This window comes from Jaculus jaculus, chromosome 2 (assembly GCF_020740685.1).
Source record: "Jaculus jaculus isolate mJacJac1 chromosome 2, mJacJac1.mat.Y.cur, whole genome shotgun sequence".
Classification (NCBI taxonomy): Eukaryota; Metazoa; Chordata; class Mammalia; order Rodentia; family Dipodidae; genus Jaculus; species Jaculus jaculus.
Genome location: NC_059103.1, coordinates 68,033,122 through 68,053,395, shown reverse-complemented (window position 1 = coordinate 68,053,395; position 20,274 = coordinate 68,033,122). Strand labels below are relative to the sequence as shown.

At 39.6% G+C, this 20,274-nt stretch overlaps 1 protein-coding gene across 1 annotated transcript; it reads right to left on the bottom strand.

Moving 5' to 3' along the window:
* Window positions 1–1,426: 1,426 nt before the first annotated feature.
* Window positions 1,427–7,952, bottom strand: Thumpd1 (THUMP domain containing 1). Its single transcript, XM_004665406.2, has 4 exons — window positions 7,707–7,952; window positions 5,650–5,824; window positions 4,628–4,876; window positions 1,427–3,546 (listed from the first exon to the last, which is right to left on the bottom strand). Exons 1-4 carry the CDS (start codon window positions 7,932–7,934, stop codon window positions 3,137–3,139), a joined length of 1,062 nt encoding a protein of 353 aa, XP_004665463.2. The 5' UTR covers window positions 7,935–7,952; the 3' UTR covers window positions 1,427–3,136.
* Window positions 7,953–20,274: the final 12,322 nt, after the last annotated feature.

Below are 20,274 nucleotides of genomic sequence, written 5' to 3'. Positions count from 1 at the left end.
AAGTGCTACTAAGAGGCAGAATGAAAGTAGTACACAACACCAGCCTTTGCAGAACAAATTTATTTTGATTTGTGAAAATATTAGGAACTTTGAAAACAGCCTGAATAGTTGACTATACCAAAAACAAAATACAAGTAAATATAACATTTGAAATTATATTCATCTTTAGAAAAACGTTTTAAAATATCATGTTAAACTCTTTTCTCTATAAAGTAAAACAAGTTCACTAACCCACATTGAAATTTGTTGCTTTTATTTTAACTATCATACCTTAAAAAAAAAAAGGAAGAAGAAAACACACCATTCAATTCCTACCCAGAAACTATTTATAAAATAATATATTAAAATGCTGGCAAATCTGAAAGCAAATCTTTCAGTCAGTAATTCAGAATTCAACATTACAAAGTATTGTACAGGCAAACAGCCTGAGTTACACTTATGTCTTACTAGATACAAATAAATAGTACAGACAATGAAAAACAAAAGGTCTTCCTGTCCAGCTTCACAAAGCAAAAAGAACAAATTAGTTCCAGAGTTACATGTTCTATGAACAGACGGCCAATTTGTTTCTAGTCACTTTGTCTTCCACTATGAAAGTCCCTTTATCCTGGAACAAGTGCACAAAGGCAAGACTGCATCCCTCCTGTTCCCTCACATCACACTAGTATGCTTCCCTTTCAGCATGACTTCAGCTAACCTGTGAAGATGTCTAAGTGCCACCCTGTCTACTTAGCAAGGTCCTGTCTATTCAATAAATAAACTGTCCTCTCAGACAAATATTCCAGGCATATAATATTCTCAGTCTAAACAGTTTATTCTGCGATGTTCATTGGTCACTGCCAGCCTTTTTCAGTAACCATGCCTGTGACGACTTTGAAATTCCAGAAACTCTGCAAGGAACCTTCATAGTATAAATGTGTACATTAAGTTGAAGGGTATTCTTATTTCACATGAATGCAGAGGTTGGACTAGAATAGATTTCTTTCATCCCCACATGGGAAAAGAAGGAAATGCTACTCACTTTTGTTTTGAATTTCCTCCAGCTGAGTTTTCATAACACAAGACTTGTGACCTTTCAAGTCCAAGTTCTTACAGAAACACTTGAGTTCCTTTAACAATTTACTTTTCCAGTCAGTTTCCTTTACTAAAGTCCAAGATGGTCACTTTTAAAATAAAACTTTCTCTATATGATCTTATAGAAACTTATTCATTTTTTACATGTGATGAAACTGTGCTCTGAACAGTCTTACGTTTATTTTCAAAGCTATTAGCAAGACTTATCCTACCCTGGCCCTTCACCTTTCCAGGCAAATATCCAGGTTAGGATTCTTCTCTGGTAAGCCACCAGGTTCCTCTAGTTAGCAGATTATGTGCTCTTGGTCCAGGTTTTGATGCCATTTTTCCCTAATATTGTGCCACTAATGAGTCTTTTAATAAAACTAAACACTGTAGCATTTCTAAGCTTTCTTTTTTCATATCATCTTCAGATTTTTGAAGTCAGTATCTCTGTGTACAAAGCAGTGAGGACTAAATATTAATATCAGAATTTTTAAATTTGTGTGCATTTATGGGTGAGCCAGGGTCTCTCTGGTACTTGCAAACAAATACCAGATGCTTGCACTACTTTTGCTTCTGGCTTATGTGGGTGGCTTGGGAATTGAAACTGGGCCTGAAGGCTTTGCAAGTGCCTTTAACTGTTAAGCCATCTTCTAAGCCCTAGATTTTTTTTTCTTTTAATGAAGCAAAACTGCTATGGGGCCAACTACTGACAGAGTTCCAAGAGTATGATGGACCATTGGTTTTCAAGTATGAAAATACAGCACAGGAGCAGGGGATGGTGGCGCATGCCCTTAATCCCAGCACTAGGGAGGCAGAGGTAGGAGGATCACTGTGAGCTGAAAGCCACCCTGAGACTACATAGTGAATTCCAGGTCAGCCTGGCCTAAAGTGAGACCCTACCTCGGGAAAAAAAGAAAAAAAACAAACAAACAGCATTAAATACATACTGTTGTGGGAGAGTTTGAGCAAAAAAAGTTGTTTTAATTGGGTCATTTATACATTATTTGTTAACTCTATTGACTCATCAACCCAGGTGGATTTTAACTGCTGCTGTTTTTAACATAATTACACAAAACTTCTTTAGTATCATGTGTACATCAGCTTATTAAACTGACAATAAAGTTGTTTCAAATCTTGTGCTTGTCCCAGCAATTTAATGTGTAGTTCTTACCAATTCTTTCCTAGATCTGTTTGAAAGTAATTTGCTGCCTAAACTTTCTTAGTCAATGTCTTTTTTTAAGAAAAACTTTATTTTGCTAGTCCAAAAGCTACTTAAAGTAAGAAACATTCTTGGCAAATAACTGGTTTATATGCTGGAGTAACTACTAGATATATAGCTACAAGCCACAGTCTGCACAATGTAACAGAAATGCTTGGACAAGTGAAACCCTGTGAAGTAGCTTTAATGTCAAAACAAAGTTGCTTGGTATTCCTTTTGTACTCATATATGGAAGTGATTCAGAAGGCTGATTCTTTCTCAATAATCTTATCAGAAATGTCCATAAGCCTGTCTCAAATGGTCCTCTTTAACCTCACACCTGGATTCAGTTATTCGCAGCAATAAATCATCAGATTTGCTTATACAAATGTTAATACTAAAATATAACAATGAAAACTCAAAACCATCAAAAATAACTCACTTTTCTTTTAACTTACACAATCCCATTTTGCAGTGTTTAAAATGGAGTGGCAGGGCACAGCTGAGTGGTGGTATCTAAGCTTCTCAGAATGAAGGACACTTCCCTGGGATTTCCTACTTTTTAGCTACTGTTCATCCCCATCCATCATTTGGCAGTTCCTACAGGGAACTGGGGAAGATAATCAAGAGGAAAAGGCCAGTATCCTTCTCCTGTATAATAATTACCACCTTCCCCTTGTGTAATAGCACACAGACCTGAAAAAAACTGCTGACAGAGCTGAGAGGACGCTAACAGAAGTGTCAGCAGGGCTGAGAGTTCACTGTTTAGTACTGTGAGAGCAGCACTGAGCAGCACGCAGAAGTCAAAATATATTGTTACAATTTTACATGAAACCCCAGAACCCTGGCTGAGAAACCCACCTCCAGCACTGTGACCTCCTATGAGAGGTCATTTTCATTTGAGTTGGCTCCTTCTGAGACTGGATTCACAATTTCTGGTTTATCTCCTCCCTCATTCTCCAAGAGTGACTCAGATCTGGGTTCTGTCGGCCCTACCTCCTCACTGTTCTCTGGTGCCACCTGCTGGTCATTTTTTCCGTCTGCTGGATCATTTTGATTCAATTTTTTGTCAGGTTCCAATTTTGCTTCTTTCCCATTGCCCAGCTTTGGGTGAAGCTGTGATGGGTCTTTAGCACTCTTTACTACCTCCTGAAGGTTGTATTTTCTAAACAGCATGTAATCTTTCACAACACTCAGGCAACAGACAGCTTTAATGATTTCTACAACCACTGTGTACTGCGGATTAGTGAGATCCACTTTATTTTCTGTATTGAGGCTGCTTACTATCCCTGTAACAAAAATAGGAAAACAGTCTGAGAAGGAAGGGTCTCATTAAGCTTGATGGAGTCAAAAAGTTTTTGTCCCTTTCTATTTGGCATTTGTTAAAATAAGACATAAAAGTCTACATGTCTATATACTTGTCAAATTTCATCAATCCTTTCAATAAATAAATACAATGAAGCTTTGAGTTATTTAATAAGCCTACAGTTGGCCCTCTATATCCATAGGTCCCACACTCACATTCAACCAATTGTGAATCAAAATATTAAGGAAAAAATTATATCTGTACTTAATATACAAAGTTTTTTGGTCACTATTCCCTAAACAACATAGCATATTTACATTATATTTGGTAGTCTCAATAATTCAGAGATGATTTAAGATATACAAAAAATGTAGGCAAGTTATTTGCAAACAGTACTTCAAACTGGGATATATAAGGGACTTACAGCATTTTAAATGAGACTTACCTGAGCATCCAGATTTTGGTATCCATAGGGGATCCTAGAACCAATATCCTACAATATCCCATGGGTAGACTGTATTTTTCCCACAAAGAAAATCTGATGTTGACTAGGGCTGGAGAGATGGATCAGTGGGTAAAAGTGCCCATGCACCAGCAAGAAGGACTGAGTTAACTCCCCACACTCACATAAAAAGCAGGACATGGCCATGTATGTTTATAAGCCCAGGCTGAGGGGCTACAGAGACAAGGGGATTACTGGAGCTTCCTAGTCAGCCAGTCTAACCAAAAGCAGTAATTTCCAGCCTCAGTGAAAGAAAATAAGGTGAAATAGTGATAAAACAGGAAACCTGACATCATAATCTGGCCTTCTGCACACATGGCAGGAACATCTACATACACACATGTGCCTACCAACCCCCCCACACCATACCACACATACACGCCACACTACACATTCAATGTTGATTTGCAAGACTTTACCAGAAAATCTTATACTTCACATTTTGAAACCAGTTAGACTTGATATTATATCAGTTTTAAAACTGAAAAATATACTACTAAGAATTCTTAAAAACAGGTGCTAAGCACTGCATGTCTATGTAAGATCACTAAGAGAAACTTACCTGCCAACTCTTTGATAACTTCTTCCCTATTCATGTGACTATTATTTCGCGATTTGTATACAATCTGAAATGTCCCCTTATTTGGAGCTTTAAACCAGGGTTCCAAAAATGTTTCTGCATATTTTTTCATGTCTTCTAAGAAAGCTTTGCACGTGCCTGAGATGGGTAACATTCGTAGAATAACTCGGGTCTTCTTTTTCTTGGTCTTGTACATATCCTGGAGAATATGATGTACCAATTTCTCAGGTTCTAAAACAAAAAGGTAAAACTCAGCACAGAACAAGTTTATTTTTTGCTTTAGTTCCTACTTTGTATGTAGTATTTTAACTTTTCATCATCATTACTAGTTTTGTTAATAACAAATGTCCATATAGACTCCAGAATTTATGCTTTTGGGATATCCTGATTTACCTAACCAAAATACCATGCTGTTGTTTTCCTGTATATGAAAATTAAGAGTAACAAACAGTACATGCTTTCTTAGAAAAAAAAAAAAAAAATCTGCAATTCACTCCCTAAAAGGAGTCCAGCTGTCAGACCTGGAAGAATCTCAGAACCATGCACTACAGTACCATAAAGTGGTGGTTTTCTGATGATTTCCTATAGGCATACAAGCTGATTTGAGGATTCATCACATCTTACAATCAAATAACTTCCCTATACTTTCAGGTTTTAAATAAACAGAAATATCTGGCGCTAGGTTCCCAAATGGCAACTACTGATTGGAAATGAAGAGCAGCTGCACTAGAAGAGAGAACATGCACTTTCATTTTGCCTTGAGTTACACAGGAAGGCAGAGGCAGATTTCCACTGCCAAGCCAATGTGATGTGTACCACCCCACAGTATCTATCTCTTCATATGTATATGCTGATACAGTGTGAAGTTGTTACTAAGTGATGCATGAAGCTGATACAGTGTGGAGAAGTTGTAACTGAGTTATTAATGAAGCTATGATGAAGGCAGTGTCTTCTGCCCGGATATTATAGAAAAGAATAATCTTAGAAGTACTCATCACACACACCTATCCCAAGTGTCCTGATAAAGACTACATTATTTGCTCCACTCTCCACTGACTGGAATCTTCTTAGTCTCATCTCTGTACAAGCCTTAATGTCACCAACTTCTTTCTTCAAGGCAGCCTCTACGTCATCATCTTCTCCCTCACTTCCAGAGGGCTGCTGATCCTTGTCTGGAAACTGTTTACATAAAACCAATAAACAGAAATGGCACGACAGCTCATGTTCACACACTATAATTAACTACTTATATGAAACCCCCAGTGACACAGGGCTCAATATTGACAATAATTTGTTTTTATTAAGAAACTGAAAACAATGCTCCTTCCAAAATGAGTTTCCTCAGACTGTGGTACTTAACAGTTGAAAATGTTTTCAGAAGCATCTTGCCACTCTGGCACACAGAACTATGCTTACCAGATGAGTTTCAGAGTGGACCTTCAAGCCATCACTAGAACCAATGTACCTCATATGGTACTTTCTTCTTGGTAAGAGAAGAACTAAATACATTAACAGAATTAAAAATCCTTACACAGAAAGAGTTCAAGAACTTGTCCAAGTCAGGTGCATTGGCCAAAGCCTATAATCATAGCAGTTAGGAGGATCAAGAGTTCAAGGCCAACTTCAGCCATATAGCACAGGATTGAGGTTAATTCTGGGTCAGCCTGGGCTAGAGCAAGTCCCTACCTCGAAAAACCTAAAATTAAAATTATAATTTCCTCAAGACACAGTTTAGACACATCTGTTGCTCAGCTCTCTGCTCTACCAAGGGGATTTCCAATCAGATACTAAAATTGTGCACATTTAAAGAGTATTCCAGATTCCAGTTTATGTATATAACCAAATTTATATACAATCTCACAAAGTTCTACCAGTAGTCTTTTCTAATATGTATATATTTTAACTGTGTGTGTTTATGCACCAGGGCCTCTTGCCAGTGCAACTGGCCACCAGATGCTTGCCCCACTTTTGTGTCTGACTGTGTGGGTGCTGGGGAATCTCATCCAGGCCACCAGGCTTTGCAGGCAATTGCCTTTAACCACTAGGCCATCTCCCAACACCATTCCCTTTTTTCTTTTTATTTTTATGTAGCTCAGTACACGCAAATTCCTTGCTGAGGCCCAAATCCCAGCGCTAGTAGTTATGAGGTCCCTCTGCACCATCCTTCACTTATACCCTCTGGGTTGCAGATATGTATACTATCACGATTCCAAACTGCTGTAGGACGATGAGATATTTGGTACAAACATTTTACTTCTTCAGTTTTTTTCCATGTATACAGCATGTGTGGCATACATACATGTGTGCAAATACATGTGCCCTGTATGGACGTATGACAAGGCCAGAGATAATACTAGATGTCCTCCTATATAGCTTATACATGTATTTCCTTAGATAAGTCTCTTACTGAACAAGCTTCTGCCTTTTTTGGTCAGACTGGTGAACCATGGAGCTCCAAGGGTTCTTAGGTCTCCTCCGATCCCCACAGGACTGGAGGTTACAGGCTTGAGGCTATTCCCAGCTGTTTACATGGACGCTGGGGATCAAACTCACAAGTTTCAGGGCCTCTTGGGCCCTCCTATTTGCAGGGCGCTCTTAGCCGCCAAGCCATTTCCCCAAACCCCGTTTTAACTTTTTAGGGTTTTGTTTTGTTTTTGAAGCAGGGTCTTACTCTAGCACAGAAAGGTCTTGAAATCAAGGCAACACTCCTACCTCAGCCTCCCAAGTGCTGAGATTAAATGCGTGCACCACCGATCCGGACGTTCTTACTTTTTAAGGTTATTTTCACGTGCACTTGAGAAATAGCTAGCATTGCTATCAGACTTCACCAGTTCATAGACATGATAGCATAGGACTAGAACATTACAGGCAACTTATCAGGCGAAGAGAAGTGTCGGGTCTGCCGAAGGCAATCGACGACCAGAACTACCCTTGTCAAGACGACCACCCTTCCGTCAGCAGGCCCGCAGCACGGGCCAGGGGCGGAACGCGGGCGCGAGCCTCGAGCGCGCGCACGCAGCGGCGGCCGGCTCTGCGGGGCCTGCTCCCCAGCCGCCCGTACCTTCTCGGGCCCGTACAGGTCGTCGCCGTACTCGTTGAGCAAGCTGTAGGCCTCCTCCACGCACTTGCGCTCGTTCATGTTACAGGTGATGAGGATACCCTGCAGCCCGGGCTCCAGCTGCCGCCCGCCCGCATCGCCGCGCCGGGCTCGCTTGGCCTGCACGTACTGCGCTTTGCCTTTCCGCTTCCCGCCTGCGGGCTGAGGCGCCTGCTGGGCCGGGGACGCCATAGTGCTTGCGACCCTCCACGTTCCTCGGCGCCCTGGCTCTGCCGACGCGGGATGATTGCGTCAGGCGCGCGCCGGCCTTCCCCCGCCCGCCTCTAAGCTGCCTTCCGGGCTGCCCCGGATCTGAAAGCCTGTTGGTCAACCTCTCTGGAGAGGATTGTCTGGCAGGGGTCCGATCAGAAGTCTGCAACCTGTAAGCTTATGGACTTCAGCTGGCTATAAACCATATTTGCAAAACCTGATCCATTTACTCATTCATTTTCATTGATTCATGTATTTGTGGAGCACTTACCTTTGTGCTGCTAGTCATTAAACAAAGTAGGAAGGCTGCAGTTATTAGCAAAGCAAGACATTTTGCCATTCTAGTAAGTCGTTGTAGTCGCCCAAATCACCCTACTACTACTACTACTACTACTACTACTACTACTACTACTACTACTACTACCACTACTACTTCTTCTTCTTCTTCTTCTTCTTCTTCTTCTTCTTCTTATTATTATTATTATTATTGGTCCTATCAAAATGTGTATATTTAAGGCTGGAGAGATGGCTTAGCAGTTAAGGCACTTGTCTGCAAAGCCAAAGGATCCACGTTCAATTCACAATACCCACGTAAAGCCAGATGCACAAGGTGGAACATCTGGAGTTCATTTGCAGTGGCTGGAAGCCCTGACGGGTCCTCTCTCTCACTCGCAAATAAATAAAATTTTTACAAACTATGTAAATTTAATACAATAGCTTCTAGAGCTACAATATCATGATTCGAGATGTGCAAAGCACAAGGCACAAGGTAGGAAGAACTCAGTGAAGTAAGAAAGACCTGATTAACAAGATGAGCTATAATAAAATCAAGAGAAATATGGTCAAACTCCTAACATTGTTTTCACTATGGGAACATTACACACTTTAAGTTGTAAAATTTGTGTACATTAATTTCTCCAAACTTCTGTTTGACACTGTCATAACAACAGAGTTGCATTTAGTTAATTGTCATGTTAGAAGGCACTTGATCTTGACAGGAACATTACATTGCTTTTTTTTTTTTTTTTTGACAACTTCCATAATTGTAAACAATATCCCATGGTAATTCCCTCCCCCCCCCCCACATTCCCCTTTGAAACTCCAATCTCCATCATATCCCTTCCTCCTCTCAATCAGTCTTTTTTATTTTGATAAAAATCTTTTCCTCCTATTATGATGGTCTTGTGTAGGTAGTGTCAGTCAGTGTGAGGTCATGGATATCCAGGCCATTTTGTGCCTAGAGGAGCACATTGTAAGGAGTCCTACCCTTCCTTTGGCTCTTACATTCTTTCCACCACCTCTTCCACAATGGGCCCTGAGCCTTGGAAGGTGTGATAGAGAAAAAATGCTGAGCACTCCTCTGTCACTTCTCAGAACCATGGTGTCTTCTGAGTCATCCCAAGGACACTGCCATCTGAAAAGAGAAAGTTCTCTAACCAAAAGTGAGAATAGCATTAATATATTGGTATGAACATTAAAGGAAGTACTTACCAGGCATCTTGGTGAGTATAGTATATACATTTAGCCAGGCACCAGCAGCCATTACACCTCTAAGGGTCATGACTACCTCTGTTGTAGGTTTTTAGTATCAGGGATGTATTCACTCCCATGGAGCGGGCCTCCAGTCAAATTAGAGAGTGCTTGATTTCCCCCATAACAGATGTACCAGTATTGCACCCGTTGGCTCATTTGGCCTAACAGGCCAAATATAAGGCTTGCAGTATCCACCGTTGGTTGAGTATCTTCACTGATGATTTCTCTCTCAGTTAAATGCATGCAGAATGGCTTTTTCCAACTTTGTGTCAGCTAGTCTAGATGTATAAGGTTTTCAGCTCATCTCCAGCAGAATTTCTCAGGGACCTTGCAGCCCAAGTATGTGGAGTCTTCAGCATTAGAGTCTTATCATCTATTCATGGTGGGAAACCAAGGCCCTCGCCAATGGCCTATAATGTTTGGGAGCATCATGGACCTCCCTGGCCAAAAACTCACTGGAATCCCATCCCTGGCACTGACAGTTTTCTAGTACAATCTATGGCTCCTGAGTGTTCCACTGACCAAATAAGTAGGTTTCCATATGACTTATTTATATCCTCTTAGATTTTGATTAGCCCTCCCTCCACCTTACCTTTATTCAATCTCTTCTCCTGACCTCACTTAGGCCTTTTCACCACCATTAATCTGTTCTTCTACTTACATATATATAATACAATCCTATTAAGTCCCCCCTCTGTCCCTTTCCATTCCCTTTATATCTCATTTATAATTACTGGCCTCTAAGTTTATTGGTTTTTAGAGGTAGGGTCTCACTCTAGTCCAGGCTGATCTGGAATTCACTATGTAGGGTCAGGGGTGGCCTTGAACTCACTGTGATCCTTCCTTGACCTCTGCCTCCCAAGTGCTCAAATTAAAGGCTTGTACCACCATGCCTGGCTACATTGCTTATTTCTGAACAAAATCATTGTGACAAAAGTTTATCCAAGGATGGATTACCTAATCTAGTGACCCTGAAAATATAGCATAAAATTGTAGTACAAAGTCAGAAATAAAAACTTATTTATTACATCTCTCAGATTTACATTCTTGTGACTTTTATGAAAAAGTGATACTGACAAGGCATAATGATCTATAAAACTCCACATCCAGATAAAAGAATGTTCATTAAAGCTGGGCATGGTGGTGCACGTCTTTAATCCCAGCACTCGAGAGGCAGAGTTAGGAGGAGGCAGAGGGAGGAGGATTGCTGTGAGTTCGAGGCCACCATGAGACTACAGAGTGAATTCCAGGTCAGCCTGGGCTACAGTGAGACCCTACCTCGGAAAACCAAAAACAAATTAAAAAAAGAATGTTCATTAATAGTAAGTGAAATATCAATCATCTTTCTGCTAATCAAGTATAGCATTGTTCCTGAGTTTTTATGGTGAAAGCCTGGGTGCCCTGACAGCCCTAATGGGCTAGGATTGGGCACTTGTCCTCAATGTGCCAATAAAGAGATAAATGACAGAGAAAAAAAAAAAAGAAAAATGGAAATTTGTTTAATGTGGCCACTATGGGGAAAGGAACAAGCAAGTTTGGGCTTCCCAGGTGTGGTGGTTTGAATGCATGCCCCCAGAGACTCAAACACATTTTTTTAAAAATATAAATTAAGATTGAGCATGCAAATTGAGTCTCCAGCAGGCCATGAGAAGAGGTGTCACTGGGGGAAGAAATTAAGTTCTGCCCTAAGGTGTGTTCTGAGCAGTTTGGAGCTCTGGTTCTTCAAGCTTGCTGGTGCTGGTTTTTCTCTGTTATGCTGATATATCGTAAAGTGAGCCAGCTTCTTCTACCATTGATAGAACTTCCCCTGGACTCTGTAAATACTAGAATAAACCCTTTCCTCCCATAAGCTGCTTTTAATTGGGTGTTTATTCAGCAATGCAAAGCTAACTGCAACACACTACTGACTAACTGGATATGAGTGTGGAGTGGACATAGGCTTTCATACATTTGTTAGCTCACAAGAACAATTCACAGAAGTTAGAAAAGTGCTCTACTTATTACTACTTTTTTTTTTCTTTTACCGTAGAACCAAGGCACATCATCGTCTGGTTATATCATTGTTCACTAGACAGAAAGTTCTGCTAACTCTTTACTGGATTTTCATTAAATGGAAATGGTTAGTTGAATCACTAGCCAATTGGTTATATTTCATCTCTACCTCTACTACTTTCCACAGCGAGTAGGCTGGCTTCCAGGCCTCATCCCATTTTAGGATGAAAATCTTTGCCAGCTACACATCTAACAGAGGATTAATATCCAGAATATACAAAGAACTCAAAAACAATAGAACAATAAGAAGTCAAACAACTTAATTTAAAAATGGGCTATGGAATTAAATAGAGAGTTCTCAAAAGAAGAAAAACATGTCATATAAATTTAGGATCTCCATTTTAGTAGAGTAAGATTAAGATATGAATAGTACCATTAAGTGTAGTGCTTTCGGGGCAGTTTGGTGAGAAAAATATATACATTTGTCCAGACAAGAGCAGAATTTATACTCCTAAGGCTCTTGACCTTCCCTGCCATAGGCTTTTGATTAGGTTTTCAGTTCCAGGCATGTATTCCCTCCCATAAAGCAGGCCTTCAGTCAAATTAGAGGGCAGTTGGTTGCCCCAGAGCAGACATGCCACTATTGTATGTTTGGTCATTTGGCCTGTCTGGTCAAACTTGAGGCTTCCAGTGTCCACTGTTTTCACCACTAATGACTTCTGTCTCCCATAGGATTGTAAGCAGTGCAGGTTTATCCAGCTTTCAGTTGGCTGATCTACAGGGAGAAGGTTTTCTGCCCAGAACCTGCTTGATTTTTCAGTGACTTTCCTGCTCAGGCATGGGAAGTCTTCAGCAATAGGGTCTTATCATCTATTTCTCAAGGGAAACCAAGAGCCTTGGCAATAGCCTGTAATGTTTTGGAGGCAACAGGGACCTCCCTGGCTAACACCTCACTAGAAGGTATTCCATTCCTGGCACTGAAAAATTTCTAATAACAATCTATGGCTTCTGGATGTGCCATTTTCAAAAAAGTAGGTTTTCATATGTCTTATTCAGAATATCTTGAATTTTGATTGACCCCCTCCCAACCTTCTTTTACACAATCTCTTCCCCTGGCCTAGCATAGGCCTTTCCCTCCCTGTAATCTGTTCTTCTACTTACATATATACAATACCATCCCTTAAATCCATCCCTCTCCTCCCTCCCTTAGAGACTTTGTCTAGCTTACAGACCTCTGCTACTGATTTTCGGTTCCAGCTTACATACCAGTCTGAATATTTCTAGCTAGGATCCACATATGAGACACATGTAACATTAGGCTTTCTGGCCCTAGGTTATCTCATGTAGTATAAACCTTTCCAAATCCATCCATTTCCCTGAAAATTTCATTTTTCTTTACTGCTGAATAGAACTCCATTCTGTAAATGTACTACATCTTTATTATCCATTCCTCTATAGAGGGACAGCTAGGCTGGATCTATTTCCTAGCTATTGCGAAAGAGCAGCAAGACATGTGGTTGTGCAAGTATCTCTAAGGTAATGAGAAGAGTCAATAGGGTATATGACTAGGAGTTCTATAGCTGGGTCATGTGGTAAATCTATTTTTAGCTGTCACAAGAACCACCATACTGATTTTCACAATGGCTGTACCAGATTACATTATCACCAACCATATAGAAGGGTTCCCCTTTTCCACATCCTTACCAACATTTATTGACATTTGTTTTGTTGATGGCAGCCATTCTGTCAGGAGTGACATGGAATCTCAAGGTAGTTTTAATTTGTATTTTCCTGATGGCTAAAGATACAGAACACTTTTTTAGATGTTTATGTTAACTCTCTATTTAGTTCCATAGCCCATTTTTAAATTAAGTTGTTTGATATCTTATTGTTCTGTTTTTTGAGCTCTTTGTATATTCTGGATATTAATCCACTGTTAGATGTGTAGCTAACAAAGATTTCCTCCCATTCTGTAGGTTGTCTCTTTGCTCCATTAACAGTGTCCTTGGCTATATGAAAGATTTTTAATTTCATGAGATCCTAGTGGTTGGTTAGTGGTTTTATTTCCTGAGCAATTGGGTTTAGATTCAGAAAATCATTGCCTACGCCAGAATGTTGAAGGGTTTCCTCTAACTTTTCCTTTAGCTATTTCCGAGTTTCAGGTCTGATATTAAGGTCCCATCCACTTGGATTTGATTCTTGTACATGGAGAAGGACAAGGATCTATTTTCATACTTATATATGTAGATATCCAGTATTCCCAACACCACTTGTTGAAGAAGCTATCATTTCTCTATGAATATTTTTGGTACTTTTGTCAAATATCAGATGGCTATAGCTGCCTGGATTAACATCTGGGTTTTCTATTCTGTTCCATTGATCTACATGTCTGTCTTTATGCTAGTACCATGCTGTTTTTGTTACTATGGCTTTGTAATACAGCTTAAAATCGGGCATGGTGATACAGTCAGCCTTCTTTTTGTTGTTCAAAATAGTTTTGGCTATTTGAGGATTTTTGTGCTTCCAAATGACTTTTATGCTTTTATGAATTTTTTTCTATTTCTGTGAAGAATGCCATTGGAATTTTTTAAATTTTTTGTTGTTTATTTATTTGAGAGCGACAGACAGAGAGACAAACACGGAGAGAGAGAGAGAGGGGGGGGGAGAGAGGGAGAGAGAGGGAGAGAGACAGAGAGGATGGGCACGCCAGGGCTTCCAGCCATTGCAAACGAAATCCAGATGTGTGCAACCCCTCGTGCATCTCGCTAACGTGGGTCCTGGGGAATCAAGTATCAAAATGGGGTCCGTAGGCTTCACAGGCAAGCGCTTAACCGCTAAGCTATCTCTCCAGCCCGCCATTGGAATTTTAATGGGGATTGCATTAAATGTGTAGATTGCTTTTGGTAAGATTGTCATTTTCGCACTATTGATTCTTCCAGTCCAAGAACATGGGTTTCCTTTCTATTTCCTTATGTCTCCTACAATTTCTTGCTTGAGTGTTTTAAAGTTCTCATTATAGAGATCCTTCACTTCCTTAGTTAAGTTTATTCCAAAGATCTTTTTTTTTTTTTTTTTTTTTGAGGCAATGAGGCAATTGTGAATGGGAGAGATTCCCTGATTTCTTCTTCCACATGTTTGTTATTAGTATATAGGAAAGCTACTCATTTCTGAATGTTTACTTTGTATCCTGCTATGTTGCTAAAAGTATTTATCAGACTTAGCAGTTTGCTTGTAGAGTTTTTAGGGTACTGTATGTATAGAATCATATCATCTGCAAACAATGATAGTTTGATCTCTTCCTTTCCAAATTGTATCACTTTTATGAGTGTTTCTTGCCTTCTTGCTATAGCTAAGACTTCCAGTATGATGTTGAATAAAAGTTGGGACAGTGGATACCCTTGTCTTTCCTGAATTTAGTGGAAAAGTTTCAACTTTTTTCCCGTTTAGTATTATGTTGGCTGTAGGTTTGTCATAAATAGCTTTTATTATGTTGATATATGTTCCTTCTAGTCCCAGTTTCTGTAATACCTTTACCATGAATGGATGGACTTTGTCAAATGCCTTTTCGGCATCTATTGAGATGATCATGTGATTTTTGTCCTACAGTCCATTTGTATAGTGTATTACATTTGAGTTGGGTATTGTTTCACATTTCCTCCTGTGGCTTTTGCTTTCTCTTCGGCATGAAAGATTCCTTCAAGTATTTTCTGTAGAACTGGTTTAGTTGTCATAAATTCCTTAGTCTGTTTTTGTTGTGGAATGTCCTTATGTCTCCATCAATTTAGGTAGATAGCTTTGCAGGATAAAGTAATCTTGGTTGACAGATGATACCTTTCCAAACTTGGAATAAATCATCCCAAGACCTTCCAGCTTTTAAAATTTGTGTTGTGTAGTCTGCCGTTATTCTGATAGGCCTGCCTTGTAAGTGACTTGACTTTTCTCATTAACTGCTTTCAATAAATTTTCTTTGGTTTGCGTATTTAGTAGTTTAATTATAACATGATGAAGAGAGGTTCTCTCCAGGTTTTGTCTATTTGGTGTTCTAAAAGCTTCTTGTATCTGCATTCATATTTCTTTCCCAATTTGGGGAAATTATTCTGATATGATTTTGTTGAAAGTGCCTACAAAGCTTCTGAGCAGAAATTCTTCTCTTTCTACTATATGCTGAATTCTTATGTTTGATCTTTTTATAGTGTTCCAGTGTCTTGAAATTTCCATTTATTCCTTTCTATTAGCTTTTCTTTCTTTTTGTTGGGCTACATTCGGACTGCCACCTGGTCTTCCAGTTCAGATAGTCTGTTCTCTCTTCCATCCATTTTACTGGTGAGACTTTCCACAGAGTTTTTTATTTGATTATGTTTTTCGGAGCTAGAATTTCAGCCTGATTTTTCTTCATTATTTCTATTTCCTTACTCATGTCTTCTAATGACCTCCTTGTTTCATTAAGCTAGTTTCCTATGTTCTCTTTCAGGAGTGTTTCTTCTGTAATTCTTTTTCTTTCTTCTTCTTTTTTAAAATATACTTCACTCATTTATTTGAGAGACAGAGAGAGGAAGAGGCAGGTAGGAAGAGAGAATGGGCATGCCAGGAGTTGTAACCAGTGCAAAGAAACTCCAGACATATGTGCCACCTTGTTTATCTGGCTTATGTGGGTCTTGGGGAATTGAACCTGGATCCTTAGGCATTATAGGAAAGTGCCTTATGATAAGCCAACATTTGCTTTCTTCTTTGATTCCTTTCAGTATAGATACAATCTTTTTTTTTTTTTAAATCTTTGTCAGGCATTTCATCTACAACAGTCTCAATGGTGATCATGCTTGATGGATTTATAATTTTTGGTGGAACTGTATTGTATTGATTCTTTCTGTTTCTTATATTATACTTTAGTCACATTTGTATCCTAAATTGATTTCATGCTTGGGTTTTCCACTTATCTGCATTGTTCTGAGATGTGGCGATCCACCTTTATATACTTTCAGGATGTAAGTTTGTTGCCAAGTACAGCTCTTATACCCCAATCAAACCAAAAAAAGTAATACTGGGCTGGAGAGATGGCTTAGCGGTTAAGTGCTTGCCTGTGAAGCCTAAGGACCCCGGTTCGAGGCTCGGTTCCCCAGGTCCCACGTTAGCCAGATGCACAAGGGGGCGCACGCATCTGGAGTTCGTTTGCAGAGGCTGGAAGCCCTGGCGCGCCCATTCTCTCTCTCTCCCTCTCTCTGTCCTTCTCTCTGTGTCTGTCGCTCTCAAATAAATAAATTTAAAAAAAAAATTTAAAAAAAAAAGTAATACTAGGAATTGAGCTAAGCAAGTATTCTAGTAGACTGGGTGGAACAATTTACTGGCAAATTCTAAACTTCAACTGAGCAATATACACATTCAATAAAAAACAGCAAAGACTATACAATTGTGGGGATTAAAATAAACAGATAGTCTTACAGAGTCAAAATCCCTAAGGATGTGTGTTGCACTACACCCTTAGTCCTGTCATCTGAGAGGTACCAAATTCTGTTCTGAATTGGGTTCCATGTCAGCATGGATCTGAATGAAACACTGCCCCCAATAATGACAGAGGCAAAAGACAAAGTCCCTATAAATCTGAAAGCATCCTAGGCAACAATATTCAACCCTCAAAGACAGATAATTTGAAAATGGTAAAGCCCAGAAATAGATGGTAAGACCCTGCTGCTGAAGACTGCACATACTTGGGCTACAAGGCCACTGAGAAATCCTGCTGTAACTGAGCTGATTAACTCCTCCAAGTAGTCCAGCTGACAGAAAGCTGGAAGAAGACATTCTGCATGCAGTTCAATGGGAGGAAGAGAAAACACCAGTGAAGATACTCAACAGGGAACGCTGAAAGCCTTATATTTGGGAAGCAGGCCAAATGAGCCAATGGGTGCGATAGTGGCACATCTGTCATGGAAACCAACTGCCCTCTAATTGGACTGGAGGATTGCTCCATAGAAGGGAATACATCCCTGATTCTGAAAACTTAAACAGGGATAGTCATGAGCCCTAGGGGTATAACATCTGCTGCTGTGTGGTGAAATATATATACTATACTTATCAAATTGCCCACAGTAAGCACTGCTCTTAATATTCATACCCTTATATTAATGTTTCTATCACTTTTTTTTTTTAATTTTTTTGAGCTAGGGTCTCACTGTATCACAGGCTGACCTGGAATTCACTAAGGAGTCTCAGGGTAGCCTCAAACTCACAGCGATCCTCCTACCTCTGCCTCCCAAGGGTTGGGATTAATGGCATGCGTAACCATGCCCAGCTTGCTCTCACTTTTGATAGATAACCTTCTTTTTTCAGATGGCAGTGACCTTGGGATGACTCAGAAGATATCATAGTGCTGGAAAGAAGTGACTGGAGTGCTCAGTATTGCAATATCTCTATCACACCATCCAAGGCTCAGTATCTATCCAGAGGAGCTGGCAGGAAGAATGTAAGAGCCAAAGGAGGGTAAGACTCTTTACAACATGCTCCCCCCAGACACAAAATGGCCTGTATATCTATGACTTCACAGTGCCTGAGACTACCTATGCAAGACCATCATTATAGGACGAAAAGATCATGACATCAAAATAAAAAAGAGACTGATTGAGATGGGGAAAATGGAGTTTCAAAAGGGAAAGTGGAGGAAGGGAGGGCATTACCATGGGATATTTTTTTATAATCATGGAAGTTGTTAAAAAAATTTTTTGAAAAGAAAAAAATACAAGAAAGGGGAAAGTTGGCAAGGGGATGGTAATACCATGGTTTGTTGTTCTTAAGTATAGACGTTATAAATAATATATATATATATATAATTTAATATATATTAAATAATATTTTAAATATTTTTTAAAGAAAATGGTAAAGCCATCCAAGAATATATAATGTAACCCATAACCTGCCCTGACATGGAAAGAGATGTTATCACTTTCAATGCAGGCTTATGTACCTGTTTTTTGTTTGTTTATTTGTTTGTTCAGTTTTGTCATTCAGTCTTGTTAGCTTTTGGGGTGACTTCCAATCTCAGCAATGCTGAGTGCCCACCTCGATTCCTCTGTGTTGTGCTCTGGAGCTGGAGTTCTGATCAGCTGTGCTGGATGCAATTGCCACTGTGGGCTGAATGCTAGAGGTTCACAGTTCTTATGGTTGGGAATGGGAGAGTCAGAAAACCTGGAGTTGCTCATGCAGTCCTGCCTGTATTTCTTTCAGTAGCTCCTTAGTTGATCTCAGCAGTCTTTCCTTCAGATTTCTTGACTTTCAAGGAGGCTGATGAGGTTGGAAAATCCCCTTGTTTGGTTTCGGCTGCTGCTGCTGCTGGGGCACCTGGTGGGAGGTGCTGGGCAGGTACATGGATTGGCAGGCTGCAAGTGCCTCAGTGGGATTCTGCCTGTTTTACTCCTTTCTGGTAGATCTTGGTGTCTCCTGCTTTTCTGCTATGTCTAAGAATAACCCATACTCCTTCACTTTTCAGAAGAAGAGTGTATTTTGCTATGGTTATACTTAAATCCCTCCCTAAGCTGGTTTGGCATGGCTCCTAGGATGTCATCTTACCCAGAAGTCCCCAAAGTAGTATTTTAATGTCAGAGCAAAGTGGTTCAAACTCTAGAGTTCTGCGAGGGCAAGAAAATTTAACACAAGATTCATACTCATTCAACTTGCCCTCATTTTATAAAGCCAGTAGACATGTGTTATTATCCAAGCCAGGGCATAGTAAAGATATAACAACAAATCCACATTGGGTAAGAGGTCAATGGATGTATGAAAAAAGATGCTTAAGCCAAGCCACATATTTTGTCTGTTTCCTAGGGAATGGGAAAACAGTTACCCATATATCCTACCAGGTAAGCAGTTCCAACCCCAAATACATTTCTTTCCTATCATGCATACAGATGCCTGTCTTGATGAACATGCATATTCCTGAGACCATCCTCTTTAACTACAGACATGGGGCTGTATCATGAAGGATGTGTCCATCCAAATAGGGTAGGGTATGATAGCACTGTGATTAATACTGAACAGTGTACTGGTAACACTATTTGACTGTCAGATTTGAGATCTGATTAACAATGACCTTCCTATCCTTAGTATTTCAGACTAATGTTACTCCATTTTTACCTTTTCCCTTTTATGTGATCAACATTACTTCACAGGAAAGCACTGATGAGCAATTTGATAACATCACTGGGATTATATGTCCCAGGATCTGTCATCAGGATGGATAATTGTTAGCCATAGGGGCTTTACACCACACTTGAGCAATGGAAGGTAACTGAAAAGCCAGAGCCTCAAATAAGTCAGAAGTATCTACTGGGACCAAGGGTAAGTAAATATCTTCCAAGTATTGGCCTACCAATTTTTTGGTTTTAGCTGTAGTTCTGAGGCAGAGAGTTATGAAAAGGGATAGTAATTTGAATAAAACAAATCAGAATCGAACAGGCAATGACAACTGGTAGTAAAATAACTTGTAATTCAGATCACAGGAGAGCCTTTCATCCTGAAAATTATATATGTGTGTGTGTGTGTGTGTGTATATTATATATTATATATAATATATGTTATATATTATATTATATATACTATATATTATATAATTGCATATATATATATATTTATTTATTTATATGCAATCAGTTCAGTTAAAGGAATTAGATGAAATGCTAGAATGTCCCTTTAGAGATTAAGAAAGGTTAAGGAGCTATATTGTTTCTAAATCAAATTTTGACAGTATTAATGCAGATGCAGTAAGACACAGTAATAATAGTACAGAGTAGCTGAGGAGCTCAGTGTTAAATGC

What these genes read in the sequence shown, in the direction of transcription:
- Thumpd1 (XM_004665406.2), bottom strand. Translation starts at nt 7,934, where the DNA reads ATGGCGTCCCCGGCCCAGCAGGCGCCTCAGCCCGCAGGCGGGAAGCGG. An exon ending in TATCAGGACACTTGGGATAG is followed by an intron (nt 4,877 to 5,649) that starts GTGTGTGTGATG and finishes TTTTTGTTTTAG; the next exon opens with AACCTGAGAAATTGGTACAT. An exon ending in AGTTATCAAAGAGTTGGCAG is followed by an intron (nt 3,547 to 4,627) that starts GTAAGTTTCTCT and finishes TTTTTGTTACAG; the next exon opens with GGATAGTAAGCAGCCTCAAT.